General features: G+C 37.6%; 1 protein-coding gene across 1 annotated transcript in view; it reads left to right on the top strand.

Moving 5' to 3' along the window:
• The window catches only part of BAIAP2L1 (BAR/IMD domain containing adaptor protein 2 like 1), a 42,847-nt gene extending 17,686 nt beyond the window's left edge, over window positions 1-25,161 (top strand). Inside the window, exons 4-14 of the mRNA XM_075436975.1 lie at window positions 13,139-13,200; window positions 13,299-13,370; window positions 13,699-13,836; window positions 15,250-15,402; window positions 15,861-16,013; window positions 16,797-16,947; window positions 18,125-18,332; window positions 18,631-18,708; window positions 19,054-19,219; window positions 23,471-23,511; window positions 24,381-25,161. Coding sequence (XP_075293090.1) covers window positions 13,139-13,200; window positions 13,299-13,370; window positions 13,699-13,836; window positions 15,250-15,402; window positions 15,861-16,013; window positions 16,797-16,947; window positions 18,125-18,332; window positions 18,631-18,708; window positions 19,054-19,219; window positions 23,471-23,511; window positions 24,381-24,456 — 1,298 coding nt within the window. The 3' untranslated portion in view covers window positions 24,457-25,161. The remainder of the gene's footprint in view (window positions 1-13,138; window positions 13,201-13,298; window positions 13,371-13,698; window positions 13,837-15,249; window positions 15,403-15,860; window positions 16,014-16,796; window positions 16,948-18,124; window positions 18,333-18,630; window positions 18,709-19,053; window positions 19,220-23,470; window positions 23,512-24,380) is intronic.
• The last annotated feature ends 162 nt before the right edge of the window (window positions 25,162-25,323 follow it).

Raw genomic sequence — 25,323 nt, 5'->3', positions numbered from 1 at the left:
AAGTGGAAGTCTTGCCAGGTGGAGGATGAGCCCTGGGCTTGATATTCTCCTCATGCACAAGAGAAAGGACTGCTCTTTGGGTCTAAAAGACTGTATTTCAGCCCATCAACGGAACGCAGGTTTGCTTATAAAGTGGTGTAATTTTAAAGGTCTCTAACTTTGTCATGCTTTGTCAAATACAGAACCTCAATTGTGAACTGATCTAGTAATATACATAGTAATATAGTTATTACAGTAATACTATGATATGGATAACTAGGGGCAGGGGTTCTCTATATGCACCTTCCCCTTTTTTGAGAGCCCTTATGCTTCTGTGCGGTTAGCCTGGTGTCTATAGTTAATGGGGTAGCTGTGTATTAGTCTGAGAGTCAAGGTTGGCAAGCCATCGGTCAGTTAGGAGAACAAGGTAATGATTAGTGAATGGGCCTGCAATTTATCCAATAGTCAGTGTTTCTTGTGAATCTGTCTGAGTAAGCTAGTAAATTAGAGCTTGAGTGACATCTCACAGGATTGTAGAGATTCTTTGGTAACTGTCTTGCAGGTTTTCTTAAAGCAAACTAACAATTAACAGTTTGATAAGAATGTAAATATTAATGTAATTAGTAGTGTGAAGTTCAGTCTATGGAGAGTCCTATCTGATTTTTTTTTCCAGTGATAACCACTTCATTTTACATTTGCAACTAAGAGAAACCCTGTGGACTTTTCTCTCTCTCCTCATTTCTGTTTGCAGAAATTAGACATTTTCTGTGTCAGAAAGCTCACTTTCTGACACAGAAAGTCAACTACTATAGAAAAATTTTTGGAACTTCATTGGAAAATTCTTATTTTCTAAAAGGAACATCTATCCTTGCTGAAAAATTTCTAATCAGACTAATGTAAGGTAATAACTTCTTTTTAGAACACTATCTTGCCAGTATTTGTCATTCAAAACTGTCTATTTCCTTCCTGATTTAATAAGCAAATTGCTGCTTGAGTGGGTACTGTCCAAGGCTATAGCTCTCTCTTGCTGCTTCTGTGATAAAGCGCTTGTGTCACTCTCACTGTTGAGAAAGCCAAGCAGAAAAAGAGAAAATTCTATCATTTAGGATAAATACAGCTAGTTGCACTTCAATCTAAAAAAAGGAAGGCCATGGAGTTGTTGGCTTGCTTTGGCTTATAAATTGACCCTTTCCGCTGGAATCCTATTTCACTGGTCTTGCAAAGATAACACCTAGCAGCCTTCCGTTCCCCGGCTCATTTAAACTAAAGGAGATCTGTCATCTTGTCCCGTCTTACTGCATCAGTGTCATCTCTTCTACGGTGTAAATGTTCTGCTTTTGGGAGAGATTATGTTGGATAGAAAGGCAAGTGAAGTGTGCCAGCAACTATAGAACCCCTTTAGCACCTCATCTGATGGAAGTTTCTGGGAAAGCAGCTTAGAGGCTGCAGCTTAAGTGCTAGTATATCAGGCCAGCTTTTCCTGTGGGGCATTAATAAAACGCTCTTCTACTATATTTGTAATGAAATTGCATTGGAAGAAGCTGCTCCATTCTTTTTGTCTTATAAAAGGAAAGTACACAGAGAGCTGTCTTTAAAAGGAACTACAAAATAGTCGTGTGTTTTTTCAGGAGTGAGGTCTTCTATCTTCTAATTTTACAGTAACAATCTGGGTTTGTGCTATGTAGACCTCCAAGCTGCTGTAAGGAAGCTGGAAGGAGATGAGCCAGCCTTGCTAGATATGTTTCTAGTGATGAAAACAGTAACTGGATTAGTGGAAATTTCCTGCTATTGATAGTTCTACTTTTCAAGGTCATTTATGAGGTTAAAGCAAGCTAAACAATCATAATGACAGCTCTTTTTTTCTCTAGAATCAGTACTCTGGCTTTTGATGCTCAGTATTCTGCATGTGAACTTTTGATAGAAGTCTGATGGAAGAAAGAAAAACTTCAGTCTTTAATTCTTAAATGTGAACAACTTAACTCCACATCTAATAGCTCGTCTGACTATCTGTTGCAGAGTAATTGAAAGCTGTATCTATTCACTAATTTATAAATCAAGTTAATGTTCAGATATTCATAAGCATGTGTCCTGCCAATGGCCTGACAAAAGGTCCTGCAAGTCAATATTCATGAACGGTAGCAAATACTTGGCACTGTGGTATTAATAAACCAAAAACACGGGCAAGAGAAGCCTGTTACCATGTTGATATCCAGAACTATAATTAACAAACAAAAAATATATCACAAAACAATAAACAGTCAGTGAAGAAGGTTGCTGCAAAACATGTCCTGGACAAAGAGTGATCAGGTGGCATCATACAGTGAAGCTGAACAAACAGTCGTTAGCTTAAGATCTTTTGGTTGTTGTTAAGTTCTGTAATCTTTCCCTGCTGAAATATAAACCAGAAATGATCCTACCAAGAAACAGAGTGAACAACATTTGTTGTTAAAGAATGGAAATGCTCAAAAATGGATATTGCAGTTTGTTCTTATAAGACTACACCCAAAAAAGGTTTGTTCTGTATACAATCATGTTGCTGTAACTTCTGTTATGAAGACTTTGAGGTAAAGTGCAAGTTTTCTGATTCTAGAAATGGCTGAAGGGGGGGAATGGAATACAAAAATACATAAGGCTTTTTGGGAACAATTGCAGGGCACTGATGTTGCAGAATACTAGCACCAGGGGAAGAAAATAAGACAGGTATTCATAGGACTTTAGTGATTTTTTTTTTTAATAGGTTTTTTCAGATTAAATTCTAGGTAATTAGTCATATTTCTGAGTCCATTTCAGTTTTGGGGTTTTTTCCTTCCTTACAGCAACCTGTAAACTGAAACTGGTTCTCCTGACTTTAGTCAGTGATATGATATGGGTGTAACACTCTTACAGTACATAGCCCTGAATTTCTCAGGGTCGTAATCTTACCAGCTTGTAGGTAGCACTGGCAGTCCTGTTCCTTGTGGTGCATCGCTACAGTGGTACGGCTATGACACCAGTGCATGTGTCTGTGCACCGGCTGCTGTAAGCACACCTGCTTCTGTACAGTGACTCTGGAGTAAGCACAGAACATCCGTAATGATACATGTGACCACACACCCTCGAGGGAAAAAATTAGATATTCAGAACACCTACAGCGACTGTGTACTTAATTGATATCTTCATGTTGTGCCTCAAAGGCCTGAGAAAATAGCAAAAATACCATGAAGGGCATCCTTAAAGATTTTCTGACTGCCTTGGAATGGTTACATTTCACATGAGTCTCGTAGGTAGCGATGATGTCTTTCATCTTGCAATGGAAGCCCTGAAAAGGACGCCCTGAACTTCACCTGTGTGTACACCCAGGGTTTTCTAGATCGTGGCTGGGGTCTGTCTAGAAGAGAGGAAGTGGGAAGTGTGAGAACTGGCGTTCTGCGTGCACGGTGGGTGTGTGTTCCCCAGCAGCGCTCTGAACTTACCCAGACATAGCACGTTCACAGGGTGCTGGGGCTCGTACATCAGGCAGGAGGCTATTCTCTCTCAGCTGATGCTTAGCAATCGTAGTTTTTCTCCAGCACTACCCCCAGGTGTGTCTGGCAAGGAAAGAAGCCTGAGAGCCTGTGTAGAGATGCTATACTTAATTTTCTCCTTGGTGAGAGGAATAGATGGAAAATGCAAAGTAAATGACAACATTGCAAAGACAATTGCATCATATATACAATTAGCTTATAAATCCTTTAACCAAAGTTCTAGCTATATTTTGTATGTAGTCAGCTCTTAGTGATGAATTATTTTTAAACAAAGAAAATCCAATATCAGTTGTAGATGTCATTAACATTCCTAAGGGGTTGGGGGGCAGGGAACCAGTTGTCTTGAACTTCTCAGAAAAAGACTGTTATGAAAGCTTATGGCTGAGTTTGGGTGGGGGTTTTGGCGTGGTGGGGTTTGGTTTTTTTTTTTTTTCTTGGACACTACTAAGACTGGGAAATTCAGTGGCAGTTCCAAAGTGCTGTAATAAAAATTGCAGTGATTCCTTGCATTTTATTGAATATCATGTAACATTTATAATAACTTAAATATTTGTCCTCGCTAGTACTGGAACCCTGTAAAGAACTTCAGGTTTTGCTGTTTAGCATGATTTGTTTGTTCCAGTCCTGCTGAATAACAGAGATTAGCTCTGTATGATCTTCCCTAAGTAATCTGCCTAAAACCAGCAGGACTTCGTACAGGCAAGTTCAGGCTTGTGGTTGCATTGTAACTTCTTTTCTTTGCACCTGACTGGTGTAAGGATTACAAGTCACTTGTTTAACACCATTGCAGCTCAAGTATGAAAAGTTATTGTGTATAAGGCTTCCAAGGCCCTATGGAAGATCAGTCTCTGACATGCATACCTCAATATATTGTACGTTTGTGTCTTTGGGTAAAAAAATAAATGCCTGAAGCAGTCTTCATATATGTTAGTAATGGAGTAACAAGTAGAAAAACAAGCTTGCCATTTTTGATGCATTATTTATGTGGCATATACTTTTCCTTTCCTATTTTTAACATTAAAATTTAGTTACTATGCTTACCAATCATCTGAAACAAGATGAATACTTCATGTTAATTAACATCTGTTCAATGATATAGTAGGTTAAACAATTTTAATCTGAATTTTTTTTGACAAAGAGATCAAAATAGCTTGGGAGAGAAAGGGGAATTAAACTAGCAGACTGAACTATGCTAAAACAGTAATAAAGTCACATTCCTCTTTAAGTAAGGTAATATTTTCTTCTGTTTAAAATTGTAAAATAGGAGCATCATGCCAAGAACAAACTCAGAGTAACTGGAAGTTGTAATGGTCTTGATAATTTCTAAAGTATTCACTCATGTAAAGTCTTATGTGGGAATATCTAATTTATGAACAGTTCATTGCCCACTTTATAGCGTGTAGCGCATGGCATGAATTTTGTAGTACTTTTTATATCAATTGTGTCAAGCTGAAAGAATTTGGCATTAGTTTTAGTGTAAGTAAAGTATATTTAAAAAGCAAGTTGATCTTTGGGTTTAACTGAATATGGGTTCTTTTATAAACAGTCATAGACTTTCTGAGGTATAAAGAGCTGAGGAGTTCTTTGTATCTTTTGATACTTAAATATTGTTAAGTTTTAAGGAAAATCACAATTTTAATTCTGTCTTAAATATTGGGAAAGTACTTCATTATGCAGTCTTACACTATTTTATTTCACATGATCAGCAACAAAGTTTTAGGACAAGGAAAAGATTACTACATAATTTTGACCCTGAGCTACAAAAGCAAATGCTGTCATAAATGAGAGGTGCTAGGCTACGACGGCAGAATTGAATTGTGCTCTAGCTCTTCACTGTTTGTCTAATTATGAAATAGGAAAAGGATTTCTGAATAGCAGGACTCTGATTATATTCCTCACACTGAGAGCAATGGGTAATCTAATGACAGGGGAAGCGTTAAAGAGAGTATTGTCAAGGATGTTCTAGCAAATTTTAGTGCAAGTAATATACAGCTAAGCTGCTGAGAACTGGTGGTTAGGCTTTTTGGTTTTCCTTTGAGAGATATAAATTCGTTTTGGGTAAAATCCCATTAATCATCTTCTAACTGGTCCCGAATGCATTTTTCCAACCTGTTCCACAACATAATAAGCCTGTGACTAGAAGACAGAAGTCCTTGAGAAGGTGGTGGCCATAGGTGAGCTGTCACCACCTGCGCAATTTATGCTATTGGCTGTACGCTTCTGCCTGGGTCCACAAAGCTTGCTAGGAGAGAGGGTGACCAAGAGAAAATAGCTGTGGCAGCCTGCTGCTGGTCACCTTCACTTTCTGTTTTTTCCCAGATGCTATTTGGCTCTGGTGCAGAGGGAACAGGCTGTCAATGACATATAGATACATTTATATGTATGTGCTGTATGTGTATATACAAATGTGAGATATAGATAGATATTTGAATGTATGTGCTGTATATGTTCATAAAAATATATACATATCAAAGCAGATGTTTTGGGAAGCATAGAACTTAGCGTACAGCATTTGCTGTAAAAGTGGAATGTCCTTTTCTTCTAGTAGAAGAAAATATGTTGTACCAAAAAAGTGGTCTCTGCTGATCAAAACAGCTGTAGTCTCCTTGTTAAAGTATGTTGGCTATGATGGAGCTGGAAAGAAGTTATTTGCCTGGATAAAAACAGAAGCTATAGTACTGGGTCCTCGCCCCCGCTTGATTTTTAACTTCAAACGGATGAAGTTTTGACTTTGGTCAAACATACATAAAAGCTGAGAGCTGGAGTATATTTTTGTCACTAGGAAGCCATACAAGGAATCCAGGCAGTGAAGCCCTTTGAGGAGGAGAGAGCGAAGCGCTACGAGTTCACCACCACCTGCTGCCATGGGTGCCCACCTCACAACGCTGGCAGCAGAGCCTTGTACAAATCCCATTTACTGCCTACTGGTTTTGGCTGGTCATGGCGGCAAGATACTTAGACTTAGGCACCTTCCAGGGCCATGTGAACTTTGGAAGACTGTTTATCTCTTCTGTATCAACATTAGATATTTTACAGTCTCAAAGTAATGGAACTGTGGAAAAAATAGTGATAAAACTGAGCTATGGAGAAATTGAAACTTCTTAGCTCTGAGCATGAAATCAGTTTCAGATAATTGCTTGAAATATTGTGAGCTAACTTTAGATGAGAAATGATGCTTTGAAAGCAGCTTCATATAAAATGCCTACGCAGTTAAAGGGGAGCTGAAAGTGCGAGACTATATGTTAAATGAAAAATTGCTGCAGTTTATTTTGTGGGGGAGCCTAATGTAAATGACTTTGACAACACATGCGGTTAGCAGGACTACATTTTTATATCTTGTAGTACTTTTAATTTTTACATGATCAGTAATATCATAATGTTCATTTGATTACTCATGGTTCATAATCAATACCACTTTTGTATTTTATTTTACTGGACTAGTACATGAATACACAGATTTCAGCCATTGCCATGGATGTTTTTTTCATTTCCTTTAACCCATGTATAATCTGTTTTAAGCTAATTAACTTATTTGCTTATTAGATTGCAGAAACATATCTGTTGTTCACAGCCTTCGTGAGAACTCTGCGTATTTTAAAACACAAATTTATCTGAGAATGCCGTTTAGAATGTGAAATTCTCTTTGCTTCTATTGTTTTATTTGCAGATTTTATTATTTGCTGTTCTAGTGAAACGTAACTATCTGTTTAGAGGTGCTGCTTCAGGGCAGTACATCTAGCATGTGTAGTGGACTTAAAATACTTTATTATACTCTGAAATCTCTTCCCCTATTCTTTATTGTAGATTTTAGTCTTTTTTTATTCTTCACCTTCTGCAGTCACCTTCATAAAATGGCATTGAGTGGTCATGTGTCAATGCCGCTTTATAAAATGAACTGTAGAGAGATTTACTCCTTGCTTCCTATTTCATGTTCGTTCATGCAGTAAGGAAAGGTAGACTTGACCTAGTCCTATTGATTTATGTCTGTATTAGTATTAATTCTACAGATTGTGGGTTTTTAAAGTGTTCTGTTCAAACTGTGTTAGAGCAAATTGCAGTTAGAGCTTGGGAAGTTTCACATTTCTTTGTCCTTCTTTATGATTTTATTCTTTCACATGAAATTCCCTTAAGGGGTTTTCCTTTCTTTAAAGCATCTGTTGTACAATTAAACCCTTCTCAAATGAATCCCTCCTATGAAAGAATGATCGATTTAAGGCATTTGAGGCTTAACAGATGTTAAGTTCAGTCATATTTATTTGTTATACTGTATTCCTTTGAAACTTTCTATTTTACTACCTTTCAGGGGCTACTGGCTTCAAAGGACTTTATTTCTAACTTTCCCTTGTCATAAACATCTTTCTTCTGGGCAAAGAGAAACTTGGAAAAGAGCATCTTGACAGAAATGGCATCTAATAATACCCTTGAACTATATTGTCTCCATGCGTAGCTTTGACTTAGCCTTTCATTCTCTTGTTTAATGTAAATAATTATGTGGTTTCATCTCTAAGACATGAAGTTACTAGACCTGCCCTGAATGCAGAATAGGAAAACAGGAGATAAATGAGTGATATAATTAAGCTCTTTGTGCGTTCCCAGACATCTAAGAAAGTCTCTCTATTTAGAGATGTGACATTTTTCAAGAGCAACGTCCTCTAAATAAAACAAAATTGAAGTGTATTTCAAGTAAGGTGATGCAATTGGTACTTCCGTTGATTCTAATATAGTTGTTTAGTGTTTTTAAACTTTTAAGTGATTTTGTTGGTAGCTGTTCATATTTGTTTATATGACAGAACTCTATTCATTGAATTCCATTTTTGTTTCTAACTTGAACTAATTCTTCCACTCTTCTATTCTTAAGAACAGTCAACATAAGCTATAAAGATAAATAACCAGTACAATCACCCGGTGTGAACAGTGAGGTTGAAGTTTAACTGCTGCAGAAGTTCTGTATTCTGCTTTACAATGAGGATTTCTCTTAGAAATTGCTTTCCTTGTTCATCTGCTGTGAAGGCAGTCTTTTAAGGATGTTGTCTTGCTCATGGGATGCTGTGTATGGAGAGATAACTGTTACACATTTTGGGTTAGCGATTGTTTTTTTCTTGGTAGCAAACCAAACAACATTAATGGAATTCAAGTCTGTCTTATTTTCTCAATAGAAAACATAGATAGAGCCAACAGCCTTGGTTAAGCCTCAAAATATTCCACAAATTCCTGAAGTTTCAGCTTAAAAGCTCTTTCTACCTGTGAAATGAACTTAACTGGAACTAAAATAAATTTACCACGGAACTTGGCATTACTGTTCATGGTCGTATTTTGGATTATAGCTGCATTATGTAGCATGGTTTCAAGCACCATACATGAGAAAGGTTTGATTTATTTTTAAGTTAAAGGTATTTGATGTGTTCCCCCAAAATCCCTACCTGCAAGAAATTGTTTCTTCTCTCCCTGTAGTGCACTTACAAGGTAATAGCAAAATAACAGAACAACTATCTATAAACATTTACAACTATCTTTTTGTTTTCTAAAACAAATGTGGGAAAATTAGTCACAAAGATTTCATTTGTAGAGTGTGAGGAATGGAAGGCAGAAAAAAGTATCTTTGAAAGGCAAGTATTTTAATAGCTATGTTTATCATAAAGGCCAGTGGTTTCGGCTTATTAGTTCGTGGCATAATATGATGCCTAAAACTGGTTGAAGTTTACAGTATGTCTGCCACAAACGGGACATAAGCAGTCTGTTATCGTGCACTCTAGTCATGTTGTTATGTTTGATAGGTTTGGGGTTTGCCAATAAATGATGACAAAGTTAACATTTGGTTATTATGTATTATGAGCTCTTGTATATAACACCTGATCATGAGCAGCTTTAATACCTAGCAAAATATTTTCAGTTGACGTGAGAAATACATGTTTGTCTTCTTCACCTTAAGTAGTTTTCTATACCTTTTTACAAGATGAATAATTACTGAACATTAGAGCCTGGCCTTAGCTTATACTGTTATTAATAATAGTGACCCATTGTCTTTATTAGAGCTATTCTATAATTCAACATTGTAATTAAAATCAAAATATTATATTGAAGTTGTTCAACTTCCATTCCACTTGGACACTGTTACATGTAGGCTAGGGTTTATTTTGCCTTTCCTGAATTAGTCTTCTGCAAAAACTTGTCTCCTTGTATAAATCTTATTTGGGAGGGACATCAAGATGTGGCTGACCCATTATCTTAAACTAGCAGTAAAGGACCATATGTTCACTTTGAAAATGTTCTCTATCTATTCAAAGTGCAGAATCTGACTTATAAACTGCATTTAAATCTTAATACGTCAGAGTATGCTTACTATGGGTTCTTTTCAAAGTGTTCATTGAAAACATGAAAGAGGAAGTTGAATAGGTGAGCCGGTACATACAGTGCCTGTGGATTACCAGTGACAGTAAGGAGGTTCCAGCATACAATGGCTTTTGCTCATTGCACAGCATCCAGGGAGTCTTTGGTTGAGAGAAAAAGAAAATGCAATTAGAGATAGTCACTGACATCTAAGAATACTATTTAAGTGTTCTAGAACACTCCATAATAAACCATGTAGAAGGAAGCATAGTTTTTAAAGTTGTTCTCATTTCAGGACATGTTTTGGCAGTATTCTTTGTAATAAAGATGAAAAAACCTGTTTCTAACCAAGCATTTAAAGCCTAAAGACTTGAAGGCTGCAGTCAGTTCAAGTGCTGTGTGAGACAAAAATAACAGCCTCCGAGCGTCAGGTTTTCCATTCTTGACGCACCAGGTGAATGGGTTGCTTTATTGAGCGTTTACACTGTGGTGGCAGGGCAGGCCAGAGGAAGGGAGTGTGAGAGCGCAATGCGAGAGCGGAGTCAATACCCGGCGTTGTTGGATGCCTGTCAGTACTTGGAACGCTGGGGTTGGCTGCGTTAGTGTTGCCAAGTATTAGCTAAGCGCGCTGCTTTGGCAGCAGATTCTCAGAACATACTTTTTACAAAGAGTGAGAATAAGTTCATTTTAAAAAGAACAAAAATCTATAAGGGCTATTATTCTGAGGGTTGTTTCAACACTCACCCTGAATTTCTATAACTTCCCAAATAGTTTTCCAGTGTGCATATTTAAAACCGAACAAACTTTGTAGTTTTATTTGTATTTAATTATTTTTTCGTGATTTCTTTTAACACTTATTTTCCTTTTTAAGTTGCAGACAAGTGTTTACAAAATTCTTCTAATTTTAAAAGCCCATAACAGTCTAAACTGTACCTTTTCAGTTGAGTTTGAAACAGAAACACTGTGGACTAAAGTGCATTCACTTCTACAGCCTTAAAATAACAAGGTGGCTTGCTCGCATTACTTCAAGTGTTTACGTAACTACATTGTATTACTTTTCTATTGCATATGAGTAACTAATTACTATAGCACCTCTCACTTTTTATAGTATTTATATTTCTGTAGTCGCCAGTAACTTTAAGTACAAACAAAAAAAGCATAGCACTCTGTAGGCTGTACAGAAGGACTCAGAAAATATCTGTGTATGTCTGTAATGTATGTAACAAAAATACAACACTCCTCTGTCTCTCCCATCTACCCTCCTAAGTGCAAATTCCTTTTTCTTGGTAATCCAGGGCTTGACTGTTCTTATTGTGTTCTGTTTCCTCCTTCCAAGTCTCGTGTAGTCTGTTGTGCAAAGAGACACAGAGGTGGGGACCGGGACAGGAAGAGGGATTCCTGAAGAGCCAGAGAGACGCATGCTTTTCGTCCTGAACCGCCGCATGTTCCCCCATAACCATAATGCAGACCCACATTTAACATTACCTAGTTATAGATCTACTGCGTCATACTGCTTCACGGAACAGGCGATACACTTCTCATTTCAAAAAAACTAAAATTTTGAAATGCTGTAGCTTGAGAATGACAGAGAAGAAGGGGGAAAGGTGACAATACATACCCAGGCACTATGAGAATGCATCTATGTCATATGGGAAGGTCACCAAATCACTCGTATGCACTATGGGGAGAGAGGTTTTGATGGCTGGGGAGATGTTGAGAAGGGAGAAGATGAGGAGGTTCACATGGAAAGTTCCGTCATTCATTTTATTTAGCTAAATTTTTTCATTATCTGCACCTTTTGGGAGCTTTTGTGTGCACCTGAAGGATCTGAAGCGTTATGGGATGATAAGTCTTTGGTGACTAATTCAGGAGGGGTTCTCAAAGAATATGGATGGCAGAAAACAAGATTTGTAAAGCAGTGTGTTGAACAGTTAATTTCCCCTTTTTAAAAAGGAAGCTGAAAATCATGTAAGATAACAAATAGGAGGGGACACACAGAGCAGCCCCATGCAGTGCCTTTGCCAGTGACGCATAATCAGAGTAACAGAACTGTGCGTAGCTTTGGAAGGCCTGCCTGTACGTTAGGACAGCACTGTTGCAGGTCCAGTGCTGCAAGCACCTGCATGGCAAATCCTTCGTGGTGGGATAACCACAAGGTTGACTGAAGAATAGGTAGGAGGTGTGCTAGTGAACCAGCTGCAGAACTGAGCCTGCTGTTCTTACCCTGGAAATGGAATGGCAGTAAAGCACATCTCTGGTTGAGCCTTCTGGATGCGGCACAGTTTGGGAATCTGATCGTGGCCATGACGCTTCCAGATTTTTGTAATGGCTCCTGGTTGAGACCTGGTGCCTGCCTACGGGTCTCATCTGGGTGAAGTCAGACTGGGCACTTCAGGACACTGCCAGCTACCCTTGTCAGCAGCGTGTTGCAGTCTCCCAGGCGAGGCTGGCACGCACTCCGTCTGTCAGTGCCAGCCAAGAAGGCAATAGAGAGGGATGATGTGGCCATCTGAATCCGGAGCGGGATGATGTGGCTGTCTGCACACAGGGCAGGGCTGCAGCAGGCACAGTTTACATTGGTTTGCACACAGAACCACACCCAAAGGATTGAGGTGTTTTTCCTCTATATCCTCCTAAAGCAAAATGAAACAGTTCAGCGTTTAACTGCTTGCAGTTAAAAGCAAGCTGTGTAACTTTGTGCTGGAAGACAGCAGAGCATAACAGGCTTATTTAGGATCTGATGAGAGGATGCTGAGAGACCTGCTGCATCTTGGCTGTTCGTTAATGCCTTGCAGTCAAGCTGTAATTCCTGATAAAACAGCATGGGAAATTAATCGGCATAGGTATCAGATCTGTTTTAGCAGATATGCTGTGAATGCATGTGAAAGGCTACTTTGTTAATTCTGAAAGTGCAGTTAATAAACATTAATTTCCAGACTGAAAAATGGAGAGCAGCTTTTTGGGTAGTAACAACTATCTCTAGTTCTTGTGTGCTATTCTCTGACTTGGCAAGAAAAGAGGCTGTTACTAAGTCGGTATGAGCTGTTCTGGAGAGAAGGAAGTATTTATTTTGTCTGGCACTGTGTGCTCCTGTTGTAGAATAATGATTGGTTAATTATTCTTCTTTCACTTATGACCTTCTTGGTTTGTCTGTGGCCAGATTTAGTTGTTTATGTAAACTACTGTGATGAGCAACAGCAAGAAATTTCCTATCCCTCTTAAATATATTCTAGTTAATAAATACACTAAATATATTTTACTACTGCTCTTTGTTAACTAAATTCAGAACTCTATGAAAGAAACCAATGTGGCTGTATGTTTATCAACAGGCCAAGTTCTGGTAGAAATTTCAAGAACACACAAGAAACTTAATGACAGTCTAGAGGAGAGTGTAAGTTAAACAATTTCTTTTTAAATTTATATTCCTTTTGATGTTATAAATTACTTTTTGCCAGTTTTTAATAATCCTTCATTCATTTGCTTTTAAAGTTCAAAAAATTTCATAAAGAAATTATATCTGAACTGGAGAAGAAAACAGACCTGGATGTAAAATACATGAACGTAAGTACGTTCAATTCTAAAGTCATACTTTATTTTTCTATTGCTAGTCAAAGAATTTTTCAGAAGTTGTTCCCTAACAATTAATCAATATGTTAGACTTGAGCTTTAGATACATGAACATGGCAAAAGGTTTTATGCTTACTTTGAGTTGAAAAGGGAACCAAAGCATGACTTAATGGCATTTTCAGACTAAAGTTGAGAAAGGCAATTGCCAAACTCATTTGATGTGTATTAGCGATATCTCGTAGATTATGGGAACGCTTTTTAGTCACTTCCCCAATTACATTGCTGAGCACATTATGAAATGTTTTAAACGCTTTGATTGCAGGCAACTTTAAAGAGGTACCAAACTGAACACAGAAGCAAATTAGATTCTTTAGAGAAGTCTCAGGCTGAGCTGAAAAAAATCAGAAGAAAAAGTCAAGGAGCACGAAATGTAATGAAATACGAGCATAAAGAAATGGAGGTCAGTGTATTGTCTCTTCAGTTCTTTCTTTCTTTCTTTGTATGAGAACTAGCCAAAAGAAAATGTTAAGCTATTACAGGTCCCATCTGAGTCTGTTTTAAAACTTGACTTGCGAAGCTTACCACAATTTTTTATGTATGCACTGTTATTAGTTAATACACACAACTCCTCTGTAAGTTGCTTGGCAACAGTTAAACTCTACAGTTTCAAAGAACATGTATTTTAGGTTCCTCAAAGGTGGTTTATATTGAAGGCACTCCTAGAGTATATATTCCAGTTCAAATTAAGCTCTGAACTGCACTGCTGTACATATTCGAGAGACTTCTGCTTCAGTTTCTAGGTCTCATCCCGTGACTGTTACTTGAAATTTTTTTTTAAATACCTCTGTAACTACACCTTTATGCAGAGGTTTATATAGGCAGTCAGCTATGCTATGCAAATACGGTAGTAATGGGCTATAAATGAATTTCCCAAAGTAGGCAAATGCCAACTTCTGCTATCACTTATTAGCACCTTTCCTACTGATCTTAAAGCAGCATTGCCATCTTGAGGCGAAATAAGAAATGGCAAGGCAATGAAGAAACTATTTTAAATAGTAAGCCGTATTCTGGTTGTCACGTATACCTCAGAACATACTTGCCATTGATATTTTTATTTGCACGATACTTCTATTTCATGCTAGATCCTTTTTTTTCTCCATATTTTTCTATTTTAATTTTCTTTTCAAAGAAAGCTTTTTTTATAACACAGTACAGTGAACATAAATAGTACTAGCTCCCATTTCTTACTACCTATCTTTTAACCTGCATTCATAACAGTTCTTTTTTTTTAGGTATTGGACTGAGAATTCAAGTATTAGCATTTAATCACTGTTTAGCCACGAATCCTTATAATCTCAGACAAATACAGTTTAATCTTTTTAGGAACTCATTTTCCCCTCTCTAAAATGAAGTAGAGATTCATGATAGCTTTGTGAGAGTAAATGTAACTGCTATGGAGCAGATGAAGGTAATTAGTCTAATTAGAACACCTGTGGTGTTAAAATTGCTCTGCACAGTTGCTGCTTTGATGTCATATTCTTATTTACCACAGCATTTTATTTAGAGGCTAAAAGACTGTTTCTTGGTTTGCTTCGCTTCTGCCCCTCCTCACCCCCTAAATAGATTATTGATTGCCTGTAATGAGATTATGCATTTACTTGATGGCACTAGGGAAGTTGGGTGTGTGCATGGAAAGAGAAGGAATTGGAAGTAGAAGTGACCCTACCCCACCCACCTTTCGAAAACCTTTTTCTAAGGCTTTCAGAGTTTGCTTCAGTAATTGGGTATAGGATCAGATAAAACTCAGAGACTGCATGTGAGGTTTTTTCATTATTTTTTTTTAACACACCCCCTCTCCCCCCCTGTCCCCCAGTATTTGGAAACCGTGACCTCCCGACAGAGTGATATTCAGAGATTTATTGCAGAAGGCTGCAGAGAAGCTCTCCTTGAAGAAAAAAGAAGATTCTGTTTTCTGGTTGACAAGCACTGCAGCTTTACCCAGCACATGCACTTCTATCATGTTCAGGTCAGTGGCATAGTGTACACAGAAATGCAGCTCCTGAAATCTAATCATATAGGAGAGCTTAAGTATCTTCTGAGTACGTAGATCAGCTCTAAAGCACTAATGTAGCACTTAAGAACAGAGTAGTGCCAGACAAGTGGTGTGATCAGTTCACACAAAATGCTTACGATGCAATATTCTCTTAAACGTATAAAATAAAGCAACAATAAAGGGTTACTGTGACTTTTAAAATCATATATTAAGGGAAAAATGTATGGACTGATCAGGTATTTCCAGTATCTGACCCTGTCTCTTTCTACAACATCTTATTTGTTCCAAGAGGTATTACTTCCAAAAATCTTTGAAAATATTTCCATTTTGCTGGTGTTATTATTTTTGGTATAAGGAAAATGAAGAAGTAGGTCTGTGCAATTTTATGAAAAAGCCTATCTTTGACAAGTACCTCTTAAACTTGGATGCAGTGTGCGGACTTCCTGAAATCCAAGCTGCCTGGGTGGCAGGAAATCTGTAGCGATGCCACCAAAGTGCCTGAAAAAGTCAAAATGATGATAGACGAAATAAGGACACCTGGTTCCACTCCACAGCCTTCACCCATGATAGAGAGAAATACCACGGTACGTTGTTCTTTGATGGTTAAAGGTTCTCTCTCTTAAATGGGAGTTGAGTGGCTTCACTGACTTCATTTGGTGCCTAAGCATTCGGGATCAAGTCTGTAACGTACCTCTGCCGGAATATTCTGGGGTTAGGTGTGAAAGCAAAACCATTAAGCTGAAGTTCTACTACTGGAAAAAGACACAGTATGGTAGGCGGAAGCAGGGATCCAAACAAGGCTCAGTTTTCACTTGGGTGTCTAAGACTACTTCTGCAGAGCCCAGCCTCAGGACTACTTTTTTTGTTATAACTATTCCCTTTCTTGCGTTCTTATCTGTAAATAACAATAATTACATACTCCGTAGTTCAACATAAACTTTAAACAAAGTGTTGTTTTCTATTTCCTTTCTTTCTTCCCTCCATGATTCTTATTAGCATATTAGAGTACAGGTTAAATTCTAAATTCTACTTATTTGTATGTTGTATCGCCATTAGTTGTAGAATTTCTAAATGATACTAGTAAACTTCTAAAAAAAAAAAAAATCTGGAAGTTATCAAGGTGTAACTGTGCTATTTGGGGGGGGGGGGGAGGCTATCATAGCATTCCCACTAACAAATGTTTCTCAAAGGACAGAAGCTTCTACAAACTATTCTATCAGCAATTTCATAGGAACATGAGGACTTTTCCGACAGGCCTAAATACGTATCACTTGGGAAAGTTAAGCATTGCTTTCTAGAATTTCATGTTGCAGATAAGTTGTCAGTGTCTCCTCAGTGTTGTGATACTGATTTTTTTGTGGCTCTAGATTGGAAATGATTTTTATCCTCCTCATGAAAACGCGTTGAAGGTGCCCCCTGCTCCTACGGGCAGGGCATACACTAGCCCACTAGTCGATATGTTTAACAATCCTGCAACTGTTCCAAAGACATCTTCTGAAAAACTAAATAATTCAGCAGGTGAGTGTCACTTTGTTGCAGACTGTAACATACCGTAGTGTTGGAAATCATCTTAGGACTTCTTGCCTACTATGATGATGTGAATTCCAGGACATACAGAGGAGTAGAAAAATGGTCTTTACCAAGTATTTTTGTAAGTTACCTAACAGGAGAAATATGTGTTATGAGAAGAATTGTTGGCAGTAAAATGCAGGTCAAGATAAGTAGATTCTATTTTAATCACTTTCTGTGTGTCCCTGATTAACGCAGCTTAACTGCTCTTATGACTTCCAGTCTTATCGGAAGAATGCGTTCTATACTTTCAAACAAGATACATCTGAGTGATTGTGTCAGTGCACACAAATAAAGATAAACTACTATTACAGTCTCGCTTGGGTTTCCTTTAAGGGCACATAACAGTTAGGGAAAAATGCACTTGGGACAAAATGAGCAGAGTCTTGTACTTTTTTCCTGAAAGGTAAAATCCCATGAAGATTCGTTTTCTAAGTTTCTAATATACTCACTTTTTACTTCCTCTGCTATAGGGACGGAAGGGAAAGAACTAAGCCTAGATCACAACATAAATGCACAGCTCTTTAATGTGATAATAGCAATTCCAGCATTTCTTCCTTAAAAATGCATTTACAACATAGTGTACTGGTCAAATAACATACACGTTTGAGACCTCCTTTACGTTGTCTTCTGGTAAACATCTGGTGTCTGCAAAGTGCCAAGTATCTGCAACTCCCATCGATTCAGCTGAAGTTGAGTGCTAGGCACTTTGAAAATGAAATCTTAAGACTTTACACACAGTTACTTTTTTAGAATGGAAAATTTTCAAAGGTCTTACGGCTGTGAACGTTTAGCACTTCATGCTAAAACAGGAAAGAAGTAGCAAGTTAAAACTTGCGTAACTTTTTATGTCGGTTGGTTCAACTTTATTGTGATGGGGGGTGTATATAAATGCACAGGCTATTAAGAACTTTGTGATGATCAGAAACATTGGCGGATAACTGGGGTGTCTAAGTGGCAACCAAAGCAGTACAAAGTCTCAGAACTTGACAGAGGAATACTCAAGTGCAAATCTACTCTTTTTTTTTTTTTTTTTCCCCCATCAGACTAATAATTGTATTTAATTTTGTTAGTGTGTGGCTAATTTTGCTTTTTTTTTTTTTTGCTTTATTTTTCTTTTTGACAGAGAATTCAGATGATGCCAGTTTATCACGTTCAACTTCTGTTGCCACAGGACTAAATATAATGAAAAGGCAAAAAGTAAAGACAATCTTCCCACATACTTCTGGAAGTAACAAGACGTTGCTTAGCTTTGTCCAGGGGGATATCATCACACTTCTTGTTGCTGAAGAAAAGGACGGCTGGCTTTACGGGGAACATGACACAACTAAAGTGTAAGATAATCAACATGTTACCCAGTTTGAACATGAAGGAAAAATGTGTCTTATCAGATTTTGTTAGCAAATATTAGTAAATTGTTTTCCACCTTTTTTGCTGGCTGTCATTGACTGGGGACTTGGAGTCTTCTGTAAGGGAAATCACTGCACTTCTTTTAGGGATATTTGGTATCATCAGAAATCGGGTCTTTAAACGTTAAATCTCAGTTCATTGAGTCTGTTTCATCCACTGTTGTGTTTTGAAAGATCTTTCTAATTTCATATAATATGAAATTGAAGAACTTTCCCATTACAGAAAAGGATGGTTTCCGTCGTCATATACCAGACCACTAGAAGAACCAGCGGAAGAAAAAGCATTTGTCCCAGTGCCAAGGTAACATTTTGGGTGTGACTTGCAAAATGCCCTGTCTTCTCTAACACTTACTAAAAACATTATTTTTCTGTTCATGTTCTTTGTTGCTCAGTAACGTATGCAGTAAATACTTTCTAACAATCTGTAGTATGATGCCTTGATTACATTAACATGCTTTAATGGTTACATGAAGACCCAAGAACTAGCTTCACCTCAACTTTAATTTAGCATCCCACTGACTTCAATGGGGTTGTACACCTGCCTTAACTTCCAACTCATGCATGTTTGTGCTTTCCTGCAGCTACAGATAAGTGAGAGAATCATTATAGGAATTGAAAATGTTATTTGTTGGGTTCTGTCTTGCAGCCCTGCACCAATCCGAAGTGTTAGTTCTGTAAATCTTGTGGAAAAAGGTGATGTTGTCCTCCCACCACCAGACTACCTGGGGTCTTTGCAAACAGATAAGAGAATGGAGCCTTCCAAAGGTCCTACTGCTAAAACACCAACTGACAGACCAGAAAATGCAGGTCCGGTAAGTAATCAATACCATGAATCCAAATGTTCTGCCCTGCTTACTTTTCTTGACCTACTTCACTGAGCCCTTAAATGAAGTCCCGGAATATTCTAGCTTAGCTACTTGTACTTGACTTCAGGGGCCCTTCGACGCAGTCGTCTTCAGAGTATCATGGGGTTTTGGCATTTCAATCCATCCGTAGCAACAGGAAGGGAGAATTCTTCAGGGATGTAACTAAGAGTACTAGAAGACTTACTCTGCATAGCAAACTACTTAGGAATGGAATCTGTTAAACGTAAAAATAAATTCTCACAGAAAGTAGTACAAACCCATCATCTTAAGTGATTTTTAGAGCTATAGGGAGACAGGGGATTTAAAGCAGCTTAAACTCTGTATTCAGGAATGTTTTACACAACCCCATAAAAGTTAGTGTTGTTTTTGTGGATGTGGCTGAGGGAGACATGTACAAACTCAGGTCTGTATTCAGCAAAACCACAGCTGAATGGAAATACATTTTTATAAATATATAATACTATATGAAGCTGGTATTTGTTATTAAGTCAGCATTCAAACCAATTCAAAATTTAAGACTAAGCTAATAAAACTCAGCAATTACTAGTCTTTTTCTTGCTCCTTCTTTAAGTAAATATTTTGCCAATGTGTATCTAATGGTGATGATAAACTTTTTGAGACTTTCATCAAAACGTCTCTTGAAGCAGAGACCACATTTTGATGGCAAAAGACTTTTTTTTTTTTTTTGGTTACACGTATATAGAATATATATATAAAACAAGGTTGTCACTGCTAAAATTGAGAGACTGTACCAGAGTAAGATGCAAAGTTCCATTAGTAGGTACCATCGCAAACTTCTTGAAAGTCAGGAATGCTACAGTTGGCTGCCAGTAGCTAAAAAACTTACATTTTATTATTTATTGGTACAGCTAAAATATTTTATATATCAGTATAACATCTAAACAAATTTTGGGTTGTCCTTCTGACAGATGTTTCTGCTTTCTAAGTAATGTGTTGACTCATACAGTAGAAATTGAAGTGGCCTTTGTAAATTTGTACTTCATGGAAGTAAAATTAACTAAAGAAACTTAAAAAGCAGAAACTGAAAGGTTGTTGCATCACATTTTGGTTAATATTGAAAGAGAGCATTTAAGGTTAAAGGATGTCAGAATATTTATGGCGGTACTCCTGCAAAATGGAAAGGCATCAGGAAACAATGGTCATGTCTGAAGAAGCCTCCTGTCCTGTTTCATGCGAGTCTACGATCAGGATGTCAAGTCTACCTACAGCATTTTTTACTTAGAGGTGTTACGCATTGGTAGGGGTTAACAGGGCTTTATTATCTTGACAAGCTAAGAGGAAGAACTGTGTTTCAAGTAAGTAAAAACAGAAGCATTCCCTTAATTAATAGCAAATATATAACTAACTTCCAATACATCACTCTTGAACTCTAGAAAAAACTACCATTGGAAAGACACAACCATGACACAAATCACATCAATTGTCAGCAACATCTGAATTTTAAACTATTATCTGCATTTCAGAAGTATGGAGAAAAGATTTTAATAAATGGGGGGAAAGGAAATTATATTCATTTTCTTTATTGAATAAATAGTGTGTCTTCAAAGAAATCACTTTTGAGATCAAATCGTAGACTTGTATCTAGCTCTTAAAAGAACAGGTCACCTCAACTTTACAAATATAAAAAATGTGAAAAATTGCTGGAGGTTCAGCTGTACAGGCCTTTCGGAAATGCTCCCTCCAGTCGTACTTGGCTTTGTGAAGCCACTTTACAGCTATTTCAGAAGAGCAGGTATAGATACAACACTGCTACTAACTACTGCCAAAATATCTCTTACAGATGCAGAAATTGATACAAAAAAGTATCTTTTCTCTGGCAGGGAGTGGAAAAAATGTTAGTGCTTCCAATTATAGAAAAATCTGTGTTCCTTAAAATGCATGAAGAACTACAGGCAGAGCTGAGTGTCTTTCATAACAAAAAAAGATTAAAGTTGCTTGACAGGGACTTGTGAGGCTCTCCTCTCAGAGATCTTACCCCAGGCAGACTAGACTGGTAATGCTTTGGGATACTTTTTTTAATCTAAATATTCTTATTAAAAGATTAGCTGATTGGAATTTTCTGACAAAAAATATTAGCATATATGTTTTCAAATATAGCATATTTGAATCCACATTAAGTGGTTTTACTTATCAGCAGTGACCCGTGTTGTCTAGGAAGTACGTAATTTGTGCAGTGATGTCACGTTTCTAGGACAATGTTCTTCCGTGAGGAATAAAGCTTTTCCAATGCATGAAATGACTATCAAAAAATATTATCTAAATCTTAGTGTTTGGTCACTTTCAAATCAAGTATCTGGGAACTTCTAAAATCATTATGAAGACGAGCATCTATGTTTTGACCCATGTGTGGGGTTTTCATTTTTGGATAAAGCAGCAATGACCCTTAACAGTTACGTAATGTCAGATTTATACATCGGTTCACTTACTCTGTGGCTAGCTGTTGAGACCTATGGGATCAACACAACCTTGGCAAGTTGCCAAGCAAGCCCTGCAGTGAGTTCTTTGCCCTGTGACAAGTAAAAGTCCATGTGACTTACTATGGAGCTTAAAAACTAAGGAATTTGTTAAATTGTCTCAGTAGCGCTGTGCTGCTGTCCTCAGTACGGCTGCCTGTCCTCAGTCGGCTCTCCAGAGCAGTCACCCCACAGGTCGTTTGATTATTCTGTGGCATTAGTTCAAGGGGTTGGGAATAAACTTACAATTTGTGGACTGACATTCTTGTTGAACTGAAAAACCAAGAGGAACAGCAGATCATTTAGTTGACAGACTGGGACAGAATTCTAGTTAGAACAGTATATTCTCTTAGGAGTAGAAAACAAATACATCTTCTTTGAGATTCTAAATTTCCACATGGAGAGCAAGATAAATTAGGAATCCTGGAGTATAAAATAATGACTATTCTTGTTAAGGTACGCCATAACTCATAGGAGCTACCTCTTCACTGTGACCCCGTGATTCTTCTTACCTGTTACCACACAAAACAAAAGAACTGTAGAGGAGAGTCGCTGCACTTGCACCCAAGTTTTTGCTCCAAAGTCACTGTTTGCTTTCGTTCTTCTGGAGTTGCAAAGCTTTCTTGTGTTTCCCACTTCATGCGAGTCACCAAACCCCACATCACCATAAGGCTTTGGAAATGAGCTCAACATTATACCAGGCTGGTGTGTATGCTCGTGCAGAGTTCACATGCGCGTAGGACAGCATGGTTAGTGTCTTTTATCCAGAAGCAAGAAATTATTCACTGAGGCATCTTATTTTTATTTCAGCATACACAGAAAAAATAGCTCAGGATTTCAAGAAGGGAAGATGAAGAATGGTTCTTGCAAGTTAAATTGTTCATGCTGTGTTATGTAGGACAGTACTCTGCAGAACAGTATCAATTAAAAAAGAATTGATGGAGCTTTGATGAGGGTTGCTGTTCAGTAAGAAGGAGCACGTAAGGCATTCATTCATTCAAATTAATTTTAAGGGCTAATTAGGCCTAATTCTAAAGTCTAATTCTATTTATGAGTGATGATCAGAGGAGATACCTGAACTTCTACTTTGTAAATCAACAACAGCTAAACAGTGTAGCTTGTATAAAAAACCCCTGTACATGAGAAATCTGCCCTCACTTCAGGCCTTTAATATCTAAATGTGTCATTGTGCTGGCTGCTACCTTTTTTAACCTCAAGACTGTACAGTTACATGAAGATACACTGACTGTGTTCACTCTAAGATCTGATCCAAGCCCAGTTTTGGCATTTTGCTGTGACAACTAGCCGTTTATAAAGTATGCTATAGAAACAACATGGTATCCTGTTTGTGCTGCACGGAGTTCTGTCCTTTTGGCTGGTGGCTGTTGCAGTGACATTTCATTTACTCTTTTTAACCCATAAAATGCCCAGCTATAGACACCAAGTGATCAATGATCTTAAACCTGGGCAGGGATGGAAACCACAAAAAAAAAAAAAAGCCAGATAATGCTAACACCATTTTTCAGCTTCCTAATTTTGATGTTCTGAGATAATTCTCCCCTCCACAGCTACCTCTCCACAGTTCAACTGAAGCACACAATAATTATTCTAAATGGCTAAATATTTTAGCCTGCTTCAGTGATGCGGTCTCTTTTCCTTAGCAGGATAGTGAGACCGCCTGTACCATGTTTTTGTAAATCTATGTAAATATCTTCTTTTACAGAAACCTGATATGAATGGCATTATAAAACCACCTTTTCTAAGGTATGTTTTTTAAAGCTTTTACACTAATTTAGTTGTGATGATTTTTATATTGGCTTATGTTATTGTATTGATTGTGAGGGGAAATAAGGATGCTTTTCCCAAATTACTCCATGACCTTTCCTAGGCATTGGTAAAACATTATGGCTAAAATTGGTTGCCCTTTTCTTGAGAACGGGCATCAGATAAAATACAACGTATAGGTCCTTCTCAGAAAATTCACTGTTTCTCCAGTAGTTTGACAGGGAGCAAAACTCAAACTATGTCTTTGAAGGTTAAAAACAAAAATCACAGAATGTTCAGGGTTGGAAGGGACCTCTGGGGATCATCCAGTCCAACCCCCCTGCCGAAGCAGGGTCACCTACAGCAGTCTGCACAGGACCTCGTCCGGGCAGGTCTTGAATATCTCCAGAGAAGGAGACTCCACAGCCTCCCTGGGCAGCCTGTTCCAGTGCTCCGTCACCCTCAGAGGGAAGAAGTTCTTCCTCATGTTCAGACGGAACTTCCTGTGCCTCAGTTTGTGCCCATTGCCCCTTGTCCTGTCGCTGGGCACTACTGAAAAGAGTCTGGCCCCATCCTCCTGACACCCACCCTTAAGATATTTATCAGCATAATATCTTTAAGACTGGGAGCTGTTTAAAAGGATATCCAGATCTAACTGGGCATTACCTTCCCAAATTTTGGATCACTGCAAAGTGAGTCTCCATATGTAAGCTTGTTTTAAAAATTCAAGTTAAACTATGAGTTGCACAGAATCCTTTAGTCTAAACCATAATGTGGTCTTTAGACAACTTGGATGAAGAAACTGCATGGCTTAAATTTGGTTCTGTATTGCAGCAAGCCTTCTAGTAACTGTGTGCATTTCTTTGCAGTGGAGAAAATCCTTTTGCAACTGTGAAACTCAGACCAACAGTAACAAATGACAGATCAGCACCAATTATTCGATGAATATACGGTCCATACACATGTACTTCCTCCTTATAAACACCATTTTCAGTAATGACAATTACCATCTAAACTTGTTCTAAAAATTTATTTAAATGTAATTACTGTATAATAGAATCATATTGGAATGGATTTCTGATTTTTTTTTTAACCTCTACTTTCTAATGAGGTATGCTTTGGGCTAACATTCGAGCTCTTTGGCTTGATTTTACAGTATGCCTTTTTTTGTAGTAGGAATTGTGAAAATACTGGAGATAGTTTGGATACTCTAGTAAACCAGTGTACCTAATAGCTTACAAATCTGAATCTTTGGCATTTGTTATTTGGAAACTGCAATGGTAAGTTCTAGAATCTAAGCCTGCATATGCCACTTACTCAGTAAGAAAAGATGTTTGTTGGTTTTCTTTTTCCAAACTGCCTTATTCCAGAATAGATAATTGCCTGTATAAAGTGATTATACATTATTTTGGTTAAGAAAGAAACCCTAGGTTATAAATAAATATTTATCCTTTAAGAATAGACAATTTCTAATGCTCTGCTTAATGCTCAGGTACAAATTTTCAAGTGTTAACATAAACCTGTTTTAAGTCTAATGTTGTATGGTCAACATACTTTTCAGTGATAACTTTTTCTTTAAAAATGTTGTCAAACTTCAGTCTTATAAAAAGTCATAATAAAGCAGTGCCATGATATTTTTTTTCCTGAAATTCTAATATAAAAAGCTGCCTTTGAAGTTACTGCAGCCTTCCACAACAGAAAAGCAGATTCAGTTTGAAAATTCTTGGTTAAGGAGCCTAGCAATGGCATAAATACTGGCATAGAACAGTATCTGAGTGAAGGGAAATACAGCTTCTAACTTCAGACACAAGC

Source organism: Opisthocomus hoazin, chromosome 15 (genome assembly GCF_030867145.1).
Source record: "Opisthocomus hoazin isolate bOpiHoa1 chromosome 15, bOpiHoa1.hap1, whole genome shotgun sequence".
Taxonomy (NCBI): Eukaryota; Metazoa; Chordata; class Aves; order Opisthocomiformes; family Opisthocomidae; genus Opisthocomus; species Opisthocomus hoazin.
This window is presented reverse-complemented; position numbering and strand designations above follow the sequence as displayed.